Below are 20,985 nucleotides of genomic sequence, written 5' to 3'. Positions count from 1 at the left end.
CAGCCCATTTATGAGAAAGAGTTTAAATGAATCGGCATTTGAGGAAGGCAGGTGCCTAGTCAGAGTGACAGCGAGCCTGGGACGGAGAGAAAAACAGAGTCGTCGTCATTTTTACGCTTCCATCCGTAGACACAAACTAAGAGGTGTAAAAAGAAAACAAGGAAGAGATCCCTACAGATCTCGGATCAAACAGCCAAATCGAACTAACTCAAAGTCAGAGAAAAGGGAAGATGTTACCAACGGTGAGCAAAACGCGTTCCACGCCCTCCACATCTCGACCTAACTCCATGTTCCCCCAGTACCTACGTCGAATTGTCAAGGTCCATTCTCTTTCCCTCTCTCTGGATCTGATCTTCCATTTCATCTAATTTCTATCCCGGAGTTCGAATCTTGTTGCAATTAGGAATAAGACTTGTCGGTGTTGCTTCCTTTGTCCTTTTTTTTCCTCACTTCACGTTGCATCTTTGCTCAAGTTCTTGATTGAATGAAATTTACAGATTTTACATTCTAATTTTTATTCATTATTGTAATTAATTCCAGTCTTAGGACTTAGTGGCGGGTAATATCTGGCGTTAGAAAGTAGATTAAAAAGGTTGGGATGTTATAAAAGAGAAGTCATTAGTGTGAAATCCAATCTAGAAGTAAATTCTAATTTCAATGTGGGAGAAGTAGTGATGAGAGAGTTAGGTGGTTTTGGCGTAATCAGACTTTGGATCCTTATGTGATTCACGAATTTCATCCTGGAAATATGCCAAGTTAACAATAACCTGGACCATTTTAAATTGAATCCCTACCATTCAGGGGTAATCTTATAATAAAATTAGTAATTTGACTTTGATGTATGTCTTTGCTGATTTGAGCAATATTGCATTGTTTTGCTAAGTTTTGAATGGTTTAATCCTCCCAAGTAATTTTGTGTCTAATGTATTTTCTTACTTGTCTTTTTCTTATATGTTTGTTATTTATTTAACTTAGATTTGGATGTAGGCCTCTGTTATAGCTGCGTGTGGGAATTTTCTCTTTTTTATATTTGAAGTATTATGCTAAAATGTATCAGTCATAGATGTTGAATTGCAATTGAACAATATATGCAATTAACTTGTAGAATGAATTGTGCTATTACACATTTCCTCATCATCATCATTGCTGTATATGGCTGCTTCATCTCATAGTGCTCCTCTTTCCTTTGTTGGTTTGTGTAGTGGCAACAAATGGATATTGAATATACTTTCTGGCAAATGCTTCACCTATGTACTGCACCAAAGGTTGTGTAAGTATCGACCCCTTACCATCATTCTACTTGATTTCTATCATCCCATATTATCATCAACTAGTTACTGAGTGCTAAATCCATATAATTCCAGGAGTAGATGAAATGTACCTATGTTGCTGACACTCCATTTTCTGCTGACTGATTTTCAATTCTCATTGTCTCCATTAGATACATTTCCGGAGTCTTGAAATGAAATTTGAGCTAGTAATTCACTCTATCATAGAAGACTTTTGAGTGTTTACCATCTATTAGTTTTTGGTCCAGAAATTAGTATTATTGAATGTTGATTATGTTTTTGGTCTGGGTAGAGGTTACAGGATTTTGACAGAAGGCTGCCTGTTGTATCCGGTATGGGAAACTTGTTATTGCTTGTCTGTGCCTATTGAGGGTTGGTTTTTTTTTTTTTTTTGGGGGGGGGAGGGGCTTTTATTTGGGAATGACGGGTTATTTGCAGGAAGGAAAGTCTTTTGAGTGTTGAAATATGCTTTTCTAATTATTTTAGTTCTATTGTGCATATGAATTACTATGGCGGATGCAGCTATCAGCACACAAAATATCACAAACGTAAGTTCGTTTCTGTTTAATTTACTTTTCTTAAAAATATGTTTATGTTAGCTACTTAAGTTCTAGCTACAATGTTTTTAATCATGGCATGCTACTTTTGTTCCTAGATATAAGTGACTGCAAATTAGTTGTGTTTCAAGTGACTTGCACACTATCTAGCTGTTAGCGCCTATGCTATTGATAATTACCTCTCAATTGTGTAAATCATTTTCCACATTGTACTTTTTATGATAAGTGCCACCATCGTTTGGCCTATACGGTTGTATGTGCCACAATAAATTGCATTCTACATATTCAACTGGGTTGTACTCTATCAAGTGGTTTACTGAGTGTAATTAGGATATGCTTTCAGCCCTTAGGTGACTTTTCTGTGCCTTTTCATCTCCCCACCCCATATAGAAGAAACTAGCGACATATTGGAAGCACACACAAGCCACTAAGAGTTATAGTACTAGGTAATTCATTTAGCTTTAGAATTAATGGGTAAAACTAGTTTTCTCCGTTTTCCTTTTGGTTTTTAAGTTTCATGTTTCACTAACACGCTAAATGTCTGATGTAATTAAGTTCTTTCAACATCTAATGAAATATAAAATTTGTTTATTTGTCTTTTTGGTTCAGAAACCAAGAACCAGTGGGCACGTGACGACCCTGCTTTTGTTGTAATCTGTAGCCTTCTTTTGGCAGTTGCAACAATAGCTTATTGTGCTGCGTAAGTTCCTTTTTTCCTTTTCAAACGCTGCTGCATATAAAGAAAATAGATTACTAAGCAGTGAAACTTTAAAAGTGGTCCTTGCCTTTAGATTGGTGGGGGCATTCGCTGGATTTGAGTTGGCCTTAGATTCAAATTTTACTGATCTCAGATTGGCATGCTTATGGTGTTTATAGTTTATGTGGTATCTTTGTTGCAAGTTCTCTTATGTAGCACTAGTAAGTCTTGGGTTTTTTCTAGTCATAAGCATCATGATTAGGGCTGCATCATGAGAGTGCTAAGTTTTCCAAGTATGTTAAGATCATGGCCCCAGTGATGTTCTAACATATTTGGATTCTTTTATAAGAATGTTAATGGAGTTCTCTTACTTATACTTTTGCCTTTTCCTCTGAGCTGCTTGATATTTTGCTGACCCAGCCATTGTAATATTTTGTTGTCTTCTATCTAATGCAGGTATGATCACAGTGCTGCACATGCTGTTTTTGTAGTTATTTCAGTATTGCTTTTCCATTTTTTACTTACTGGAGTATTTCTGGCTACATGTTGTTGGTAAGAGTTCAGTATCTGAACTGGAGTTAGTATCTCTTAAAAACTGTATCTTACTGTTAGCTCAGAATTGATGTGTAGCATATATGCTGATAATATATACATAAATTGAGAAGCTGCGTAAGTTAGCTAATGCCTCTCATTCTTTTTGAAAACTCGACCTAAATAGACATATATCTGTTCTGTGTGTTTTGATTCTTTTAAATAGGTCTGAGGCTGGAGAAGAATGCTATAATTGTCTCACTGTTTTTATAACAGGGTATAGTTACGGTTGTCCAATAGGCTGTAGTGGTTTATTGTCTAGAAGACATTATTCTTACCAGAGGATGGAGATCAAGCTTGCCATTACATTTTACTCAGAATTACTCTGACTACTTGAGATAATCCTAATGAATTGGTAGCTGAAATTCTAAATTGATTTAACTTGATATGGTGGCTATAGTCTTTATATTTTAAGCTTGTTGCATATCGTTAGTCCAATCAGAAATCTTTTCAAGAACTCCAATGCAACAGTAAGAATGTATATGAGATGCTGAAGCTTCTGGTACAAATGTAAAGATGCAAAAATAGCAAAACTTTAGGCACCTGTTGTAACTAAGCAGATACAAGGTTCCCTAACACTACCATCTTTGTGCAAATAAATATTTATGCTATAGTAGTTGAACATCCTGAACTGGTTGAAAGAACTGGAGTACTGTGCTGAGTTGTTTCTATAGCTTTATTATTAACTTGAACAAGATAAAAGCTGCAGGTGTATCTTTTAGTATATTCACAGTAGTATAGCAGGCACAATTGCACTTTCTTTATGCTGAATTGCATTCCCTGACTCCATGCAGGTTCTTGACAAATGCTTACCTTCGGGAAGAGGCTCCAAATAGTCATGTTGTTGAACAACGGGTTGAATGGCAAGTCCGAAGACTTCTTTCTATCTTTCAAGAAATTTAATCTCTCTGTGTGAGCTGTTTATACTGGCTTAATTGTTAATTGACAGATCTGGATCATCAATGCTTTACTTTTTCAGCCAGCTGTATAGTAGCGTATGAAAATTAGCATGTAAAATAGTTGTGTGGTGCTGACTGTGGTTTTCCTTTGTTTTCGAAGGCTGTATGCATTTGATGTGCACTGCAATTCTTTCTTCCCGATGTTTGTAATGCTTTACGGTAATTTTATGGTTAATGTCTGTTTGACACTTCGTTTATAATTTCAGTAATAGAAAGGGATCTAGACGTGACTAACATTATTGTTTTTGGCAGTAATACATTATTTTGTGTCACCGCTTCTGGTAGCCCATGGTTTTATACCTGAACTTCTGTCCAATCTGCTGTTCATGGTGGCAGCTTCTTACTATCACTACCTTAACTTTTTAGGTTATGACGGTAAGCTTATTTGCTTGCACTTTTTCATTTATGTGTCTGGTGACTGGCCTATCATTATATTTAGGGGGTTATGTAACTTCTTGAAGATGTGGCTAACTATTACCTTTGCTAACTGACATATCAATTATGCTGCAGTACTTCCCTTTTTGGAGAGAACAACCTTTTTCCTCTACCCAATTGGTGTCATAATTGTTCTATCCCCTATCTGTAAGTTTTCGACTTTATATCTAGTTTTGTTTTTGCATGGGAATCATAGCTAAGCTGAAACTAAACTTCGTCCTTTGATGTGCAGTGATTTTAAGTGGCTTCAATCCTTCAAGATATTTTATGAATATGTATTTTAGCCAAAGGGTATGATGCGCAGATTGTGAGATTAGTGACTGCTTTGGAGGCTGGATCAATGTTAGAATGCTTGATGATTTGCGTACATGTAAAAAAAGAAGAAGAAATGCCGCAAAAAATGAGAAAGAGGAGAAAAAAAGGTAACCTCGACCTGAAGAAGCCTTTGTAGTCTTTCTTCATGGGTTTTTTTTCTTACCATCAGGAACAGAAATCAGAACCGAATGAAGTTAGGTTAGAAAAAGGATTTTTTCAGTGTTCAAGATTGATTGATCAAATGGAGCTATTTGAAATGTAATGATTTTGACCCTGTGTTTCTTATTAATATATATTTGTGTTCTATTTGAAAAAAAAAAATCATAGCATATGGATTCTGCATTTTTGCAGTATTTATGCCTGTGGGATGTGCATAGGATTATAAGTTTGCCATTTGATTCATTGTGCCAATTATTGACGAGCTCCTTTAAATTATTGCTTGCTTGTGGAAGTGAGTTTTATGTATCTTTCTGTCAGCTTAGGATGTAACCAATTTCAGGCCAAGTTTTCCGTCATTGGTGATGCGCTGTATATGTGCAAATGGTTTGTGTATTAGTTTAGCGGAGAGTAAAGATTTTTTATTATACTTCTCATGTCGGTTTTTACAGTTCATGGTCAGGGTTTGTGACTGTGACTGAAGGAAGGAATAAGTTAGCTCTTGTTAGATTTGAAAAGAAAAATGAATTCAGTTTGATCATTATCGAGATGATGGTTCCAATAATTGAGTTCGAGTATCATCAATATTTAATTTGAATAATTTATAGCATATTTGTTAATATTAGCATCTAATTCTTATGTAAATATTTACTTTTTTTTTGTCAAAAGCCCAAACCTAGGTTTTCCCTTTTCCTACTTGGCGGCCTCTCTCTCCCGCACCCAAGGCTTGTATATCATTCTTATTTCTACCCTTTTGCCTTCCCTTCTCCTTTACCTTAGTTAAAAAATTATCTAATAAATATAGATTTTAATTGAAATGGTAATAGAAAGATAATTAAGATTATAATTTTTTGGGTTTGAGTCTCATTGCGTATATATTTTACATAAAAAAGGATAAATTTTAAAATTTTATATGAAACTCAATTGGTTCAATTATATACATAAAACTCTAATTGTGGTTTAAATTTATACTTAAAATTTTAATTTTGATTTAATTATACACCTTTAAAGAAATAAATATATCAATTTATTTTTATATTAGATAAATATAATTATGTATGTATGTAATATATAAGCATAAAACGATGTTACATTAATGATTGTGTTAATAATTTATAAGAATTGGATCAAATCAAAATTTCATGTATAAAATTGTACAAAATCAAAGTTCATATGATGATAATTTTTCTTTTATCATTATTATGTGGAGGGAGAAAATATAACAATGTTTAAACTCGTGTCATTCAATCATCAAAAGCTTTAACCATTACTCTAAACTACTCCAAACAGATGATAAATATTTGTTGAAGTTATTATAACAATAAATCTTGATTGTTTATCATTTAGAAAAATCATAATGTAATATGATTTTAACCATTTTATTATTGTGCATTATTATTAAATTTTGAAAGATTAAATAAGTGTTATTTTTATTTTGAATACTTAAAAAATTATGTTAATTTAATCACCACACTTAAAAGAAATTGATTAGTTGGTCAAATTTAAGCTTTGTCAAAAACTTATTGTCATTGTCGATGTCCCCATTTAACTTACACCATATTATCTAATTTGGGTTTGCTTTATTTCTTATTCAGATGATAGTTTTCCAAGAAAAAGCCTCATTTTCTTTTTTTGTTTTGCTTCACTAACCTTGAAAGAAAATAACAATCCCACTTTTCTTCTCCCTTATGGTTATAGTACTTTCTTGGATTGGTATAAAAAGTCAACACCATCTTTGAAAGAAATTTATTATTGAATTGATACTACTAAATTTAGTGATAATAAACCCAACAACGTTCCTTTCCTCAGTAGATTTAAGTCTTTCATGGTCTATTGTTGTCCTTTTTTATCAATAGATATAACAGACAAAACAGAGAATAATAATAATAATAAATCCTAAAAAATAAAGCACACATCCATCTCTATTTTTCCAGCTCTCTTTCTTTTCTTCCATCTTGGGTTTATTTATTTACTTCCCTATTTTATGATTTGTAAATCAATAGTTTGCCTCAGAACTTTCTAGTTCTCTTTTTATTTTCTTGACGGGTGTCAATTTCTCTGCTTTGTTCACCAACCAAGTTGGTTTATTATCTGTTTTTTCGTTGTCATCATCATCACCCTCTATGAGAGATTTACCAAAAAGCCGTGAGACATCAATTATTGTGTATTTGGATCCTTCAAAGACATGTAAATTGGCGAAGTTGAACAGAGCATTTAGAAGTGCTTCTCCGACTGGTTTTGTTTGGAATCCAAATTTCCATCTAATTATTAAGTCCTAATTGATAAAATTTTAACTTCTGTGCCTGAAATTTTGGGTAAATGAGATCTATATTCAAGGCTATGTAAAACAAATACTCTTGATAGTGGTACCAAGATATGGTTTTTTATTTTCCTATTGATATGGAATACAAGTTTCAGTCTGTTTTACTTGTTTTATTTCCTTTTCACGTTGTTTTTGCATGGATCAAAACAGTGAGTTCTGACTTTAGTGATACGAGGCGTTTTGCCTTGTTTTTATTTTACATACTATGAGCAGCCATGACAGCTATTGCAATAGCTAAGGCTACTAGGGTATCTGCTTATGTACATGCAGTAACAGTGCACAAAAAAAGGCAAGTTATTCTTGGTTATTAAACCACATGTCTCTCTTCCTATTCTCTCTTTCAATTTCTGTTTCTCTCCTGTTCCTCTCCCATTTCTTATCTTTTCTGTAACGTCCGTATGAAAGGTATCAGAGCAATCGTTCCTCCATGGCCGACGACAGAACCACCACCAAATTGTAGAGGGACGTCGGGCAACCACAACAAGAATTTGCTCAGCTGTAAGCACGACTCCAAGCTGAGATACAAGGGTTGGATGCCAAGTTTGATAGTAAGATTAAGGAGCTTCGAGAAGGGGTACAAGAAGAGTTTAAATCCAAGATGCAAGGATTGCTCGAGTAATACCTGAGGCAACTCCCTTCTGCTCCGGTATTGAGCTCATCACAGGATAAGGGTAAGGGGGTTTTGGGCAATCCACCAAGGGTAGCTCAAGTGGTGACACCGACTACGACACTCGACAGCTTGCACTCAAATGTACGTGGAGATTACGTTGACCATCAGTTTCACTCTCACAATCTTGACTACCCAAAGATCGATGGCACGGACTGTCAAGGGTGGTGGTCCAAACTCGAACAATATTTTGAGGCGGAAGGGGTAATAGAGGGGGCAAAGGTTCGCACCATGATGTTACATCTAGAAGGAAAGGCACTTGATTGGCACCATTTTTATACCCAAAGGCAATGTGGTTTCCATCTCTTAAATTGGGAGAGTTATGCAAAAAGCTTGAAAGACAGGTTTGGCTCCACATCCTTCTAAAACCCTATGGCGGACTTAGTTTCTTTTCGGTAGGTATCCATAGTCGACCACTACCACGACGAGTTTGTAAGCTAGCCAGTTACACTTACTCGAGCCCTATGCACTAAGTATATTTGTAAGTAACCTGAAGGAAGACATCGGGCAATACTTAAGTTTGTTCAAGCCAAAAGATTTCGTAGAGGGGTATCTGCTAGCAAGGCAGGTGGAGATAATATTGACCAACATAGGGAGAAAACCACTTACCTTAAGCGATGGTGGACACCCTCGACCTTCCCATTTACTTCCAACCAAACCCTAGCCAACACCCATCACCATTATAGCATCATAGAACCACCCGAATCCTATTAGCAAAAAGACGCCTACCAAAACACTATCACAAGCCGAAATCAAGGATAGAAGAAGGAATGGACTTTGTTTTTAGTGTGGGGCTAAATATGTCAAAGGCCATAAATGCAATAAGTCCCAGCTATATCAGCTAGTGTTGGAACCTTTGAACGATGTTGATGGGGAAGTACTCGAGGATTGCCAAGAATCACTGGAACAACCAGAGACAGAGGGGGATTCCCTTTCGACACTAGTGCTATATTTGCATGCCATGCAAGGCTCGTAAGGACATGATACTATGAGGTTTTAACTCAGGTTAATGGGGTTTGGGCTATAATTTTGGTTTAATTTGGCAACACCCACAATTTTGTGGACACAAATGGTATGGAAAGCCAATTTACACGTCAACCTTACTGCCAAGCTTAAGGTTACTGTAGCAAATGGAAAAAGGGTTAGCGACTCAGGGACTATATCGAAGCATCAATTGGAGTGCCCAAGGTAGCAAATTTTTTACTGACTTTTTGGTCTTACCTTTGAAGGGTTGAGACCTTATTTTGGGCAGGCATGGCTACATTCATTAGGCTCCATTGTATGGAACTTATTGTCCTTAACCATGCAGTTTATACACCATGATCAACTGTGTTCCTTTAGCGGTATCCAACCTGGTTCCATCCATATCTTGTCGGCCTCTTAGTCTCCGAAGTACTGTTCTTTAGTAAACAAAGTTCCCCATTTAGACCGTTTTCCTATTCCTGTTATCGAAGAGTTGTTGGATGAGCTTGGGCAAGATTGTTTCTTCTCTAAATTGGACCTACATTCGGGTTATCACCAAATTCTCATGTGGGAGCCGGATATTCATAAAACGACCTTTCAAAACACATGAGGGGCATTACGAATTTCTTGTCATGCCCTTCAAGCTCACCAACGCCCCTTCGAGCTTTCAGTCTCTTATGAATCTTGTGTTCAAGCCTCTCTTTAAAAGGTCAGTACTTGTCTTTTTTTATGATATATTAGTATATTTTGTATCCTAGACAGATCATTTATCTTATTTAAGGGAGGCCCTTCAAATCTTACGGAAACACAAGCTATATGCCAAACAATCAAAATGTTGTTTTGAAGCGTCAGAAGTAGACTACTTGGGGCATATCATTACCAAGGGGTCAGTAGCTATGGATCTTTCAAAACTTGACTGTGTTCTTCTGTTGCGCGGAAGCGTGTGAAAGAGTAAAATTATTGTACTGAAAAATCACACTAAGTTCAATTCCCAGGAAAGAGAGGTGGATCACGAGGATCGCTTACATACCAGATCTTTCCTAGCCAGAATATCCCTCTATCGTAATTTAATAGCACAATAAATCACTACAATGACACTTGCAAAATATGCAGAACAAAAAATAAAGAACACTAGAATTTTAACGAGGTTCAGCAAATTTTGCCTACGTCCTCGAGCACTACCAAATATATTTCACTCCAAAAATACAAGTGAAAGTTTACAAATAGGGAGAGAGAACAATTGCCTTAAGTAGAGAATGGCAAGTGTGGGATGAAGAAAGTAAGAAATGGTTAGGCCTATTTATAGTTGAGGTTTAAGGATCAACTTGCAATGTCCCTATACAATTAGGGACCAAAATTGCAATTATCCCATGCCAACTAATCTTACTTTCTACTTTCGGTGCCTTTCGGTGCCAACTTTCTGCCACTATTCATCTTTGAAAAGTCAAAGATTGTAGGTATCCAATAATCTCCACCTTGAAGATTTGATTAGGATAATCTTATCTTCACACAATTCTTTCTACCTTTGACAACAATACTTGATAGTGCCTTCTTCAACTGTTAAACTTGCAGGATATTGATCAAGTTCAAACAATGTTCAAACTTGGTTGTTGTTACCACCTTGGTCATCATATCTGCGGGATTATCTGCAGTCTTGATCTTCTGAAGACAAATTTTCCCCTCTTCAATAATTTCCCGCACAAAATGGAATCGTACGTCGATATGTTTTGTACGTGCATGATAGACTTGATTCTTTGCTAAATGAATAGCACTTTGACTATCACAATACACGTTAATATACTTCTGAACCAACCCCAAGGTTTTAGCCATACCTTGTAACCAAATAGCCCCCTTTACAGCCTCTGTTACAGCCATGTATTCGGCTTCTGTGGTTGACAATGCAACTGTAGACTGTAGTGTAGACTTCCAACTTATTGGTCCTCCAGCAAGTGTAAACACATAACCGGTGGTTGATCTTCGCTTGTCCAAATCACCGGCATAGTCAGAATCAACGTACCCAATAACACCTTTACCAAGTGTATTATCCTGCTTGAACAGTAATCCAACATCCACGGTCTTCTGAATATACCGTAGAATCCATTTCACAGCTTGCCAATGTTCTTTTCCAAGATTATGCATATACCTGCTCACTATACTAACTACCTGTGAAATGTCGGGTCTTGTACACACCATTGCATACATCAAGCTACCCACTGCATTAGAATACGGAACTTGCAACATGTATTCTCGTTCCGTATTCGTCGAAGGAGATAGTTGTGCAAAAAGCTTGAAATGAGAAGCCAACGGGGTACTTACAGGTTTGGTCTGCTCGTTCATGCCAAACTGCTGTAGTACTTTCTTCAAATACTGCTTCTGAGACAAGCTAACTCTGCCATGAGCTCTATCTCTACATATTTCCATGCCGAGAATCTTTTTAGCTTCTCCTAGATCTTTCATCTCAAACTCGAGATTGAGTTGAGTCTTCAATCTTTCAATCTCAACTTTGCTCTTAGATGCTATTAGCATATCATCAACATATAAGAGCAAGTATATGAAAGTTCCTTCTTGTAGCTTCTGAAAATACACGCAATGATCAAATTTACTTCTTGTGTACCTTTGCCCTTTCATGAACTGATCAAATCGCTTGTACCACTGCCTCGGAGATTGCTTCAATCCATAAAGCGACTTTGTCAGTTTGCAAACCCAATTTTCTTTTCCAGCAACCTTGAATCCATCTGGCTGAGTCATATAGATTTCCTCTTCCAAATCACCGTGTAAAAACGCGGTCTTCACATCAAGCTGAACTAGTTCAAGATCATATTGCGCAACCAAGGCTAGCAAAATCCGAATAGACGAATGCTTCACAACTGGAGAGAACACTTCATTGTAGTCTATTCCTTCTTTTTGAGCGTAACCCTTTGCTACCAATCTAGCCTTGTATCGAATTTTATTTTTACCAGGAAATCCTTCCTTCTTTGCATATACCCATTTGCATCCAATTGCCTTCTTTCCCTTGGGCAGTCTCACCAACTCCCAAGTCCTATTTTTATGAAGAGACTGCATTTCTTCATTCATAGCTTGCTTCCACTTTACACCATCAGAGTTACTTATTGCTTCTGTGTAAGTGGAAGGAACATCATCATCTGCAATTGGAAGTGCATAGGCCACCATATCATCAAAGCGAGCAGGCTTACGAATCTCTCTTCTTGGCCTCCTATATGCAATTGAATCTTGTTGCTGTAGAAGTTCTTGGGTCGAAACTTCTTCATCATTTGTTCTTTCAATATTAGCTGGATCATCATTAACCTTTTCAAACTCCACCTGCTGCAAAGTACTACTGGTTTTGTCATCCTTTTGTGAATCCTCGTTCTTCATCATGGTTGATTCATCAAAAGTTACATCTCTACTGAAAACAATCTTCCTTGTATCAGGACACCAGAGACGATATCCTTTTACTCCATCAGTTATACCCAAGAATAATGCTTTCTTTGCTCTTGGGTCTAACTTAGATTCTTTTACATGATAATATGCAGTGGAACCAAATACATGCAAAGAATCATAATCAGTAGCAGATTTACCAGTCCACATCTCCATAGGAGTTTTTCCATTTATTGCAGCTGATGGCAAACGGTTAATTAGATGGCACGCATATGTAACTGCCTCAGCCCAAAATTCTTTGCCCAATCCAGCATTGGACAACATACATCGAACTTTCTCCAGTATAGTTCGATTCATTCGTTCTGCCACCCCATTTTGCTGTGGTGTATCCCGAACAGTGAAGTGTCGCACAATGCCCTCATCTTGGCATACTTGTAGAAATGGATCGTTTTTGTACTCAGTACCATTATCTGATCGAAGTCGTTTGACCTTTCGACCAGTCTGAGTCTCCACCATCTTCTTCCATTTCAGAAATGCATCCAAAACTTCACTTTTTCTTTTCATTAGATACACCCATACTTTTCTTGAATAATCATCAACAAAAGTAACAAAATAGTGCATACCTCCCAAAAAAGCTACTTTGGTAGGTCCCCACACATCACTGTAAACGTAGTCCAGAATTCCTTTCGTATTGTGAATTGCTGGACCAAATTTTACCCTCTTCTGCTTGCCCAAAACACAATGTTCACAGAATTCCATTTTACAAGAATTTGCACCTTTCAATAAGCCTTGCTTCACCAATGTCTGCAAAGCTTTTTCACCAGCATGTCCCAATCGTATATGCCATAATCTGGTAGCCTCTGAATCTACATCTTTTGTAGAAACTGTTGATGTTGATCCAATAACTGTACTTCCATTTAAAAAATACAAGTTATTTCTTCTTGTGCCTTTCATCACCGTAAGTTGCCCAGCTACTACTTTTAGTAATCCATCTCTCAAAGTGATTGTGAGCCCTTTAGATTCTAGGGCCCCTAATGAGATGAGATTTTTCTTCAAGCTAGGTACGTAGCGAACATCTGTCAAGACTTGGATTGAGCCGTCGTGATTCTTCAATTGGACTGTACCCACTCCCATTGTCTTACAAGCACTATCATTGCCCATAAGAACAATTCCACCTTCTAGCTCTTTAAGACTAGAAAGCCAGTCCTTATTAGGACACATATGGTAAGTACATCCTGAATCCAAAATCCACTCATCCGTTTGACATGCCATTGCCATGCCAACCAAGCTAAAGTCTGACTCCTCATCATGCTCCGCTACACATGCATTAGAAATAGCCTTGCCCTTTTGTAGCTTAGGACAATTCTTTTTCCAATGCCCTTTTTCACTGCAAAAGGCACATTCATCTTTGACGGGTCTCCCTTTGGACTTTCCCCTTCTACCAGATTTGCTGCTGTGTGAACGACCTCTTACTGTTAAGACTTCTGCGGTTGTATCTCTGTGATCTCTTTTATCTTTCTTTCGAGTCTCAGATCTATACAACGCACTACAGACTGCATCAAATGTGATCGTGTCCTTCCCATGAAGCAATGTGGTGGTAAGATGATCATATTCATCAAGAAGGGAATTCAACAACAATAATGCCTTGTCTTCATCTTCAAATTTCTCATCCAAATTTAGCAAGTCTGCTAAAATTTTATTGAATGAGTTCACATGGTCATTCATCGACATACTGGGTGCATACATGAACCGAAAAAGTTTCTTTTTCATATAAAGCCTATTTTCAAGACTTTTCGTTAGAAACTTTTCTTCCAATGTATCCCACAGCTTCTTCGCTGATGTCTCCCTCATGACGGAGTACTTCTGCTCTTTGGCCAAACATAGGCGGATTGTACCACACGCCTGTCTATTGATCTTGGCCCACTCCTTGTCATCCATCTTGTCAGGTTTTTCTTCAAGGGCTATATCCAGCTCTTGCTGACATAAGACATCCAGGATCTCACACTGCCACATACCAAAATTATTGGTACCGTCAAATTTCTCTACTTCAAATTTTGCATTTGTCACAGTAGTCCTTGCTGATGACGATGCTGCTGCCATTTTTCTCCTCAATCCCAACTACTGTATACGTGAACAGTACCGTATACGTGAATAGTGCCATATACGTGAATAGTACTATATACGTGAATAGTGCCATATACGTGAATAGTACCGTAAACGGTCGTATTCCCCAAGTACGAACCTGGCTCTGGTACCAATTGTTGCGCGGAAGCGTGTGAAAGAGTAAAATTATTGTACTGAAAAATCACACTAAGTTCAATTCCCAGGAAAGAGAGGTGGATCACGAGGATCGCTTACATACCAGATCTTTCCTAGCCAGAATATCCCTCTATCGTAATTTAATAGCACAATAAATCACTACAATGACACTTGCAAAATATGCAGAACAAAAAATAAAGAACACTAGAATTTTAACGAGGTTCAGCAAATTTTGCCTACGTCCTCGGGCACTACCAAATATATTTCACTCCAAAAATACAAGTGAAAGTTTACAAATAGGGAGAGAGAACAATTGCCTTAAGTAGAGAATGGCAAGTGTGGGATGAAGAAAGTAAGAAATGGTTAGGCCTATTTATAGTTGAGGTTTAAGGATCAACTTGCAATGTCCCTATACAATTAGGGACCAAAATTGCAATTATCCCATGCCAACTAATCTTACTTTCTACTTTCGGTGCCTTTCGGTGCCAGCTTTCTGCCACTATTCATCTTTGAAAAGTCAAAGATTGTAGGTATCCAATATCTTCACTGGCCAACCCCCACTTGCATCAGGGAACAAAGGAGTTTTTTTGGGTCTATTGAGGTATTACCGCCGTTTTATCCAAGGGTATGGCATACTCGCGCGACCACTTACCGATTAGCTCAAGAAATAAGCGACTTGGGAGTGGACTGTTACTACTAATGAAGCCTTCCAAAAATTGAAACAAGCTGTTTGCACAGCTTTCGTGTTGGCATTACCCGATTTTATGGTTGAATTTTGTGTGGATGTTGATGCTTGTGCTACCGGGGTGAGGGTTGTTTTACACCAAAAGGGTCGACCTGTGGCATTTTTTAGCAAGGCCCTTGTTGTGGGAATCATGGCCTTGAGGTAGCGATGAGCTAAGTCAATATGTGACGTCTCAATGAGGAATCCCTAGAGTCGGGATGAGCACTCGAAAGTTTGAAATTTTACTTTTTGGTCTCTAAATGACCTCTGATCACCTAGCAAGCTCGTTTTAAGCTCGGATAAGTGTTTGGATAATATTTTAATTGTATTTTTAGCTTATCAACTTGAATAAAAATGGTAAATCGATTTGGTGATACAAATGATAGCGGAAACATGATCATAAGTTTGTCCAATTCGTGGATTTGACTTAGGGCTCTAAATGTTCAGAAAGAAACTTAAATTCTGACACAACCTGAAACACAAACAAATCCAAGTCAGATAAAAAATTTAAAGAAAACAATTAAAATAAATAATTAAGATAAAAAAAATAGAACAATAAAAAAGAAAATAAAGAAGATAGATGAAAAAGACGGAATGTGGCATGTAAAAATCCTAAGGAGCCTTGGAAACCAGAAGAATTCATAACCCCCTTTAAGCGGCTCTAATTCTCCCTCCAAGAAAGAAAACTTGGTAAGAAAAAGTTCGAAGATGATCCTCACAAAAAGATTGTTAAAACTCTCCTAAAAGAAAACTCAAGAAAAATTTTTGGAAAAAAAAAACTCAAAGATAATTTATTTACTCAAAAGAGAAGTTGTTGAATAATAATGAATTGATTGAATTGTAAGTATACTAGAAATCTAATTAACCTAACCAAGAAGTAGTTTTAAACTAAACTTTTTTGTTGACATCAAACTCCTAAATAACTTAAAATATTTAATAATTATAAAAATATTCAGAATAAAACAATAAGAGTTGATAAATAAAATATTGGACTCATATACAACAAATTAAGCCTAAAACCCGAATCCAATATGACTTAAACTCAAATTAAAAGCCCCAAACTCGTAATTTTTATGATAATCCTGTCCAAAAATTCTACTCGTGTAGTTTTCACTAAGACGATCATAAATTGAGTTTCTAAAGTAGAAGTCGAGTGATTTAAAGTGCATTTCGAAATTAAGAGATAGATCTTCGAAAGCTATGAAGACATCTTAATCTAGAAATGCTTGGATCCCATCAAAAAACTTGTTGCAAGTTGACTAATATTTTGACTTTAATACATTCACTCATTCCATGCATGTATTATTCCTCATTTTCTCGAAAAGATTCATCCTCACATACTGGATTTGGTCGAATTTTGGTTTAATTTGGTTGACATTTGACCTTGTTTTGGGGACTTGAGGTAGTGTAAGCCCATCACATCTATATGCCTGAAATTGGGCTTTGAGATTGTATTATTTGGAGTGATCGTAGTTGTTTCAGTAACGAATGTGAGATCCAGATATCATGATTGACGGTTTGATCGGGAAGGGGTGTTACACACGCTATACTCTTTTCCTTTAATCGATGTTTTGTCCCACTGGTTTTTCTAGTAAAGGTTTTTAATGAGACAATTTGTAATAGGAGATTGTTTGCTCTTTTTTCTTCATTAGGTTTTTATATATCCTATAAGGTTTTTCCTAATAAGGTCTTAATGAGACATATTTTCATTAATAGACATCCAAGGGAGAGTGTTGTAAATCCATTGATAAATGGATTGCCATATAACTCTCAACCCCCCTTCAAATTAATTCTCTTATAACTCTTGTAACCCCTAAAGAATTTATAAGGTGCTTTAATTCTCTTTTTGTAATATATGATGATTGAGGCCATGGAAATAAAGGGCAAGTACATGCTTTTTGAACCCAAAGTGAAAGTTGAACCATCCTTTCAATTTTCTATTCTTCTCTCTTGTTTATTCTATAAATCTCTTAGTTTATAATAAAAATTAATTATTTTGGGGAAAACATGAAAAGAATATGTGAAAATGCACTTTTAGTATTCCATTTGAGAGAAAATAATTGAGTGACAAATTTGATCAATTTCTTTAAGGATGATAATCAGATTAACACAATTTTTAAATGATCAAAATAAGAATGAGCCCTATTTAGAATGATTACGTGACAGTTTACCTTATTTTTTAAAAGGCATAATATTTTTTTAGCCCTACAACTTTATAAGAAGAAGAAGAAGTCATTTTAACCCTTTATTTAATTTATTGTCTTTTTTAATTTTTGGACTCGTATTTTTCTCAAATAACCTCAAAATAGATGAAAAATTAATGTTTGCTAATTTTGTTGACATGACATACACGCGAATAGCCACATGGACGACATGTCAATATTAATTAATTTTTTTTAAAATTTTTAAAATAATTTTTATATATTAATGATTTTTTATATATTTTTTTGAATTTTTACTTTTTTTTAAAATTAATTAAATGTTGATGTATCATTCACGTGACAATTCAAGTGTCAACAAAATTAAAAAATATTAACTTTTCTGTACATTTTGGGTGATTTAATAAAAAAATATAATTTTAAAGGTTAAAAAAATAAAAAAAATCAATAGACAACTAAATTAACTTTTTTTTTATAAAATCAAAAAACTAAATAAAACATTATGCATTTTAAAAATAATTCATAATTAAAATGTAAATAAAAAGCATTTCATTGATCCACAACGTGTCGGACATTTTCTATTTTGATTAAAAAAAAAAAGATCATCCTGATAACGTTACACGTGCATCTCCGCTCTAATAAACGATAATGTATATACTAAAGATGGCAAATATTTGCCGGCCAAGAGCAACCATAAAAAAGGATGGCCAATATATGCACTGCCCAACGACAAAATCGACACTTCTCCTCTTTCTAGCTTAACATGATTCCTTTTGTTAAAGGGTCGTATCCTTTCTTTTCTGTTTTCTTTAAAACCAAAAAACCCTGTCATTAACGAAGCTAAATTAGAGTAGAATAATGGTGAATCCAAACTCGCGATCCCGATTTATTAAGTTCAAACTGTTCGAGTTGAAAGGTCAGCCTGTTGCATCATTAAATTTACTGTTTAAATATTTTTTAAATAAAAGAAAGAAGAAATTAGAATGGTGGTGGCCGCAGGTTGAGAATATATTATGTGGAGAGAATTAGGTGATGCTTCGCTATCACTAAAGCGTCAAGATAGTCATCACCCACCACCAAATTTTTAGTGGACATATCACCGGAACCAACTAACCCCAAATATATTCATTTTACCTCGTCACTTGCCTACTAATCTAATAAAACTTCAGAAAAAAAAAAGACTTGGTTCATCATCAATTTATAAGAAAACAAGCTCTATAATTTATGCATTTCCATCTTCAAAAGGAAAACAGAAATAACAGAAGAAGAAGTAACTCGTACATATATGTTTTAGTTTATTACCATAAGGCATGTTGAACACAAGAGAGAAAACAGAGCAACAACAAACAGGCATATGTTTAAACATGTAGTATTTCTTTGTTGATTAAAGAGAGTTTGTGTTTGTATTTAATTTGGCTCTATTGATCAAGCTTGCTTCCAGCAACATCCACGACGAATCTGTATCGAACATCGTTCTTCTCCAGCCTCTCCATTGCTGTGTTGATATAATCCATCTTCACCACCTCAATCATTGAGGTCAAATTTTTCTCTTTACAGAAGTTAAGCATTTCCTCTGTTTCCTTCATGCTCCCAATAAAACTCCCTGTAATCGACTTTCTCCCTATACAAAATTTGGACAGGGAAAACAGAGCCAAAAACATAGAATTAGCCTTCCACTAAAAACAAACCAGCGCAGCCAACAAAGAAGCATCTATATATAGGTTCAAAGTTAAAGAAATAGACTCACCAAGCATGACCATGGGGGTAACAAACTGAAGAGGGGTGTTAATAACACCAGTCAAGATTAACTTGCCATCGAGTTTCAACAATGAAAGGTAAGGCTCAAGTGGGTGAAAAACAGGCACAGTGTCGATGATATAATCAAGTGAATCAGCAGCCTTTTGCATCCCTTCAGCGTCGGAGCTGACTAAGTAGTCATCAGCACCAAGATGCTCCAAAGCCTCCACTTTTTTCTTATCAGATGAGCTTATAACTGTTACGTGATGCCCCATTGCTTTGGCTATCTTCACCCCCATGTGCCCTACACCTCCAAGTCCCAATATTCCTCCCCTTAACCCACTCCCCATTAAACCAAAGTGATTCAATGGGCTGTAAACTGTCACCCCTGCACATAACAGCGGGGCCACCTGTTCTGGTGCCATTCCTTCTGGGATATTCACCACAAACCTAATAAGCAAAAGCATCACATCAATTTTGGTATTTGGTACCACTTGTTTTCGGTCTGATAGCGTTTATCATGTCACGAATGCTATTTTTAATCCCTGAAACTAGTTTATCTTGGCCAGTTCAATTACTCTATAAACATGCAGAGCACATATAGTTTATGATTCTTACTTTTGATCAACGACCATGGAACCAGCAAAGCCCCCTTGGGTGGGTTTTCCGTCAGTGTAAACATCATTGTACGACCAGATCTTCTTAAGACAGTATTGTTCATTGTCTGAGTCGCATGGTCGGCAGTTTCTGCAACACCCAACAATACAACCAACGCCAACAATATCACCAACTCTGAACTTGCTTACATCTGACCCAACTTCCAACACCTCACCAACCACTTCATGCCTGGAAAAGTAATAAATTCACAATCCAAAAATGTCCAAAAGAAATTCATTGATTCATGAACATGAAGATAAAGAAACAGGCTAGGAAACATAAAGAAAACAGTTCTAGTAGTACCCAGGAACCATTGGGTAGTTTGACATGCCAAGATCATTTTTGGCTTGATGAAGATCGGTGTGGCAGATTCCACAGCACATAACCTTAACGAAAACATCCTCAGGACCAGTGCTCCTGCAAACAGAATTATTATTACAGCAAATCACCATGTTCGAACCAGAAATGAACCTTAAACAAAATTCAAAAACAAAACAGCAAAATTAGAGAATACCTAAGAGTGTAAGTGTAAGGAGACAATACTCCTGAAGGATCTCTGGCAGCCCATCCTGTTGTTGTTCTCTCAGTTTCAAGGCCACCCATTTTCACCGTCTGATCAAATTTCTCTCTTTTTTTTTACAGTGGGTGTATTAGAGAAGAGACTTGGGATAAATGAATTCTCCATCCATCCAACAGCGCGTATGTATATATATACAAACAGGGAAAGTGGAACTGATAACTCCATTTGGGGCTTCACCAAGACTCAAGACATCTCAGCAACGTGTAGGGCCCAGTGGCCCACATCCACAATGGTTGTAGTAGGTGAATTCTGGAGGAATGATAGCCTATATGCCATTTCTGGTGCTCCCTTTTAGAAGTCAAATGTTATTGATCCAGGTCAGAAAACAGGACATGTTGAGTTTGATCCTGCGTCATGCAAATGTCATTCCTTATAAGGAAAAATTATTCTTCAGAATTCTTTGGTTTAACAAATCCTTCGCACAGGACCACAATTGGCTATCAAGTTGTTGGCCACGTACAATACAAAACTATGATTTAAACCAAGAATGCAACATTATTTTAAATGTACAATTTTTTTAATTAGAAAAAATGATTAGG

At 36.3% G+C, this 20,985-nt stretch overlaps 2 protein-coding genes across 5 annotated transcripts; one reads left to right on the top strand and one right to left on the bottom strand.

The window, feature by feature from the left end:
• The first annotated feature begins 41 nt into the window (after positions 1-41).
• LOC107955926 (protein unc-50 homolog) lies at positions 42-5,254 on the top strand. Of its 4 annotated transcripts, none has more exons than XM_041108225.1 (10): positions 42-320; positions 1,203-1,270; positions 1,812-1,837; positions 2,456-2,546; positions 3,000-3,095; positions 3,929-3,997; positions 4,194-4,252; positions 4,346-4,468; positions 4,604-4,675; positions 4,761-5,254. In XM_041108225.1, exons 1-10 carry the CDS (start codon positions 231-233, stop codon positions 4,823-4,825), a joined length of 759 nt encoding a protein of 252 aa, XP_040964159.1. In that variant the 5' UTR covers positions 42-230; the 3' UTR covers positions 4,826-5,254. The 4 variants fall into 4 exon arrangements, with proteins under 4 accessions (XP_040964159.1, XP_040964158.1, XP_040964160.1 ...); XM_041108224.1 differs by having other exon boundaries at positions 43-320; positions 1,776-1,837; XM_041108226.1 differs by lacking the exon at positions 3,000-3,095 and having other exon boundaries at positions 46-320; positions 1,776-1,837.
• Positions 5,255-18,804: 13,550 nt separating this feature from the next.
• LOC107953373 (cinnamyl alcohol dehydrogenase 1) lies at positions 18,805-20,484 on the bottom strand. Its single transcript, NM_001327604.1, is given in 5 exon segments — positions 18,805-19,093; positions 19,220-19,659; positions 19,828-20,055; positions 20,170-20,283; positions 20,381-20,484. Coding segments are annotated over 5 exon segments (1,074 nt in total). The 5' UTR covers positions 20,470-20,484; the 3' UTR covers positions 18,805-18,890.
• Between the last annotated feature and the right edge of the window lie 501 nt (positions 20,485-20,985).

The sequence above is a fragment of the Gossypium hirsutum genome, chromosome D12, assembly GCF_007990345.1.
Source record: "Gossypium hirsutum isolate 1008001.06 chromosome D12, Gossypium_hirsutum_v2.1, whole genome shotgun sequence".
Classification (NCBI taxonomy): domain Eukaryota; kingdom Viridiplantae; phylum Streptophyta; class Magnoliopsida; order Malvales; family Malvaceae; genus Gossypium; species Gossypium hirsutum.
Note: the sequence above shows the minus strand (reverse complement) of the source record. Positions and strands in the feature narration are given on the sequence as shown.

Coding starts and splice junctions, on each gene's coding strand:
- LOC107955926 (XM_041108224.1), top strand. CDS start 231: ATGTTACCAACGGTGAGCAAAACGCGTTCCACGCCCTCCACATCTCGA. Junction 1,271..1,775: donor TGTACTGCACCAAAGGTTGT/GTAAGTATCGAC, acceptor TAATTATTTTAG/TTCTATTGTGCATATGAATT. Junction 1,838..2,455: donor GCACACAAAATATCACAAAC/GTAAGTTCGTTT, acceptor TTTTTGGTTCAG/AAACCAAGAACCAGTGGGCA.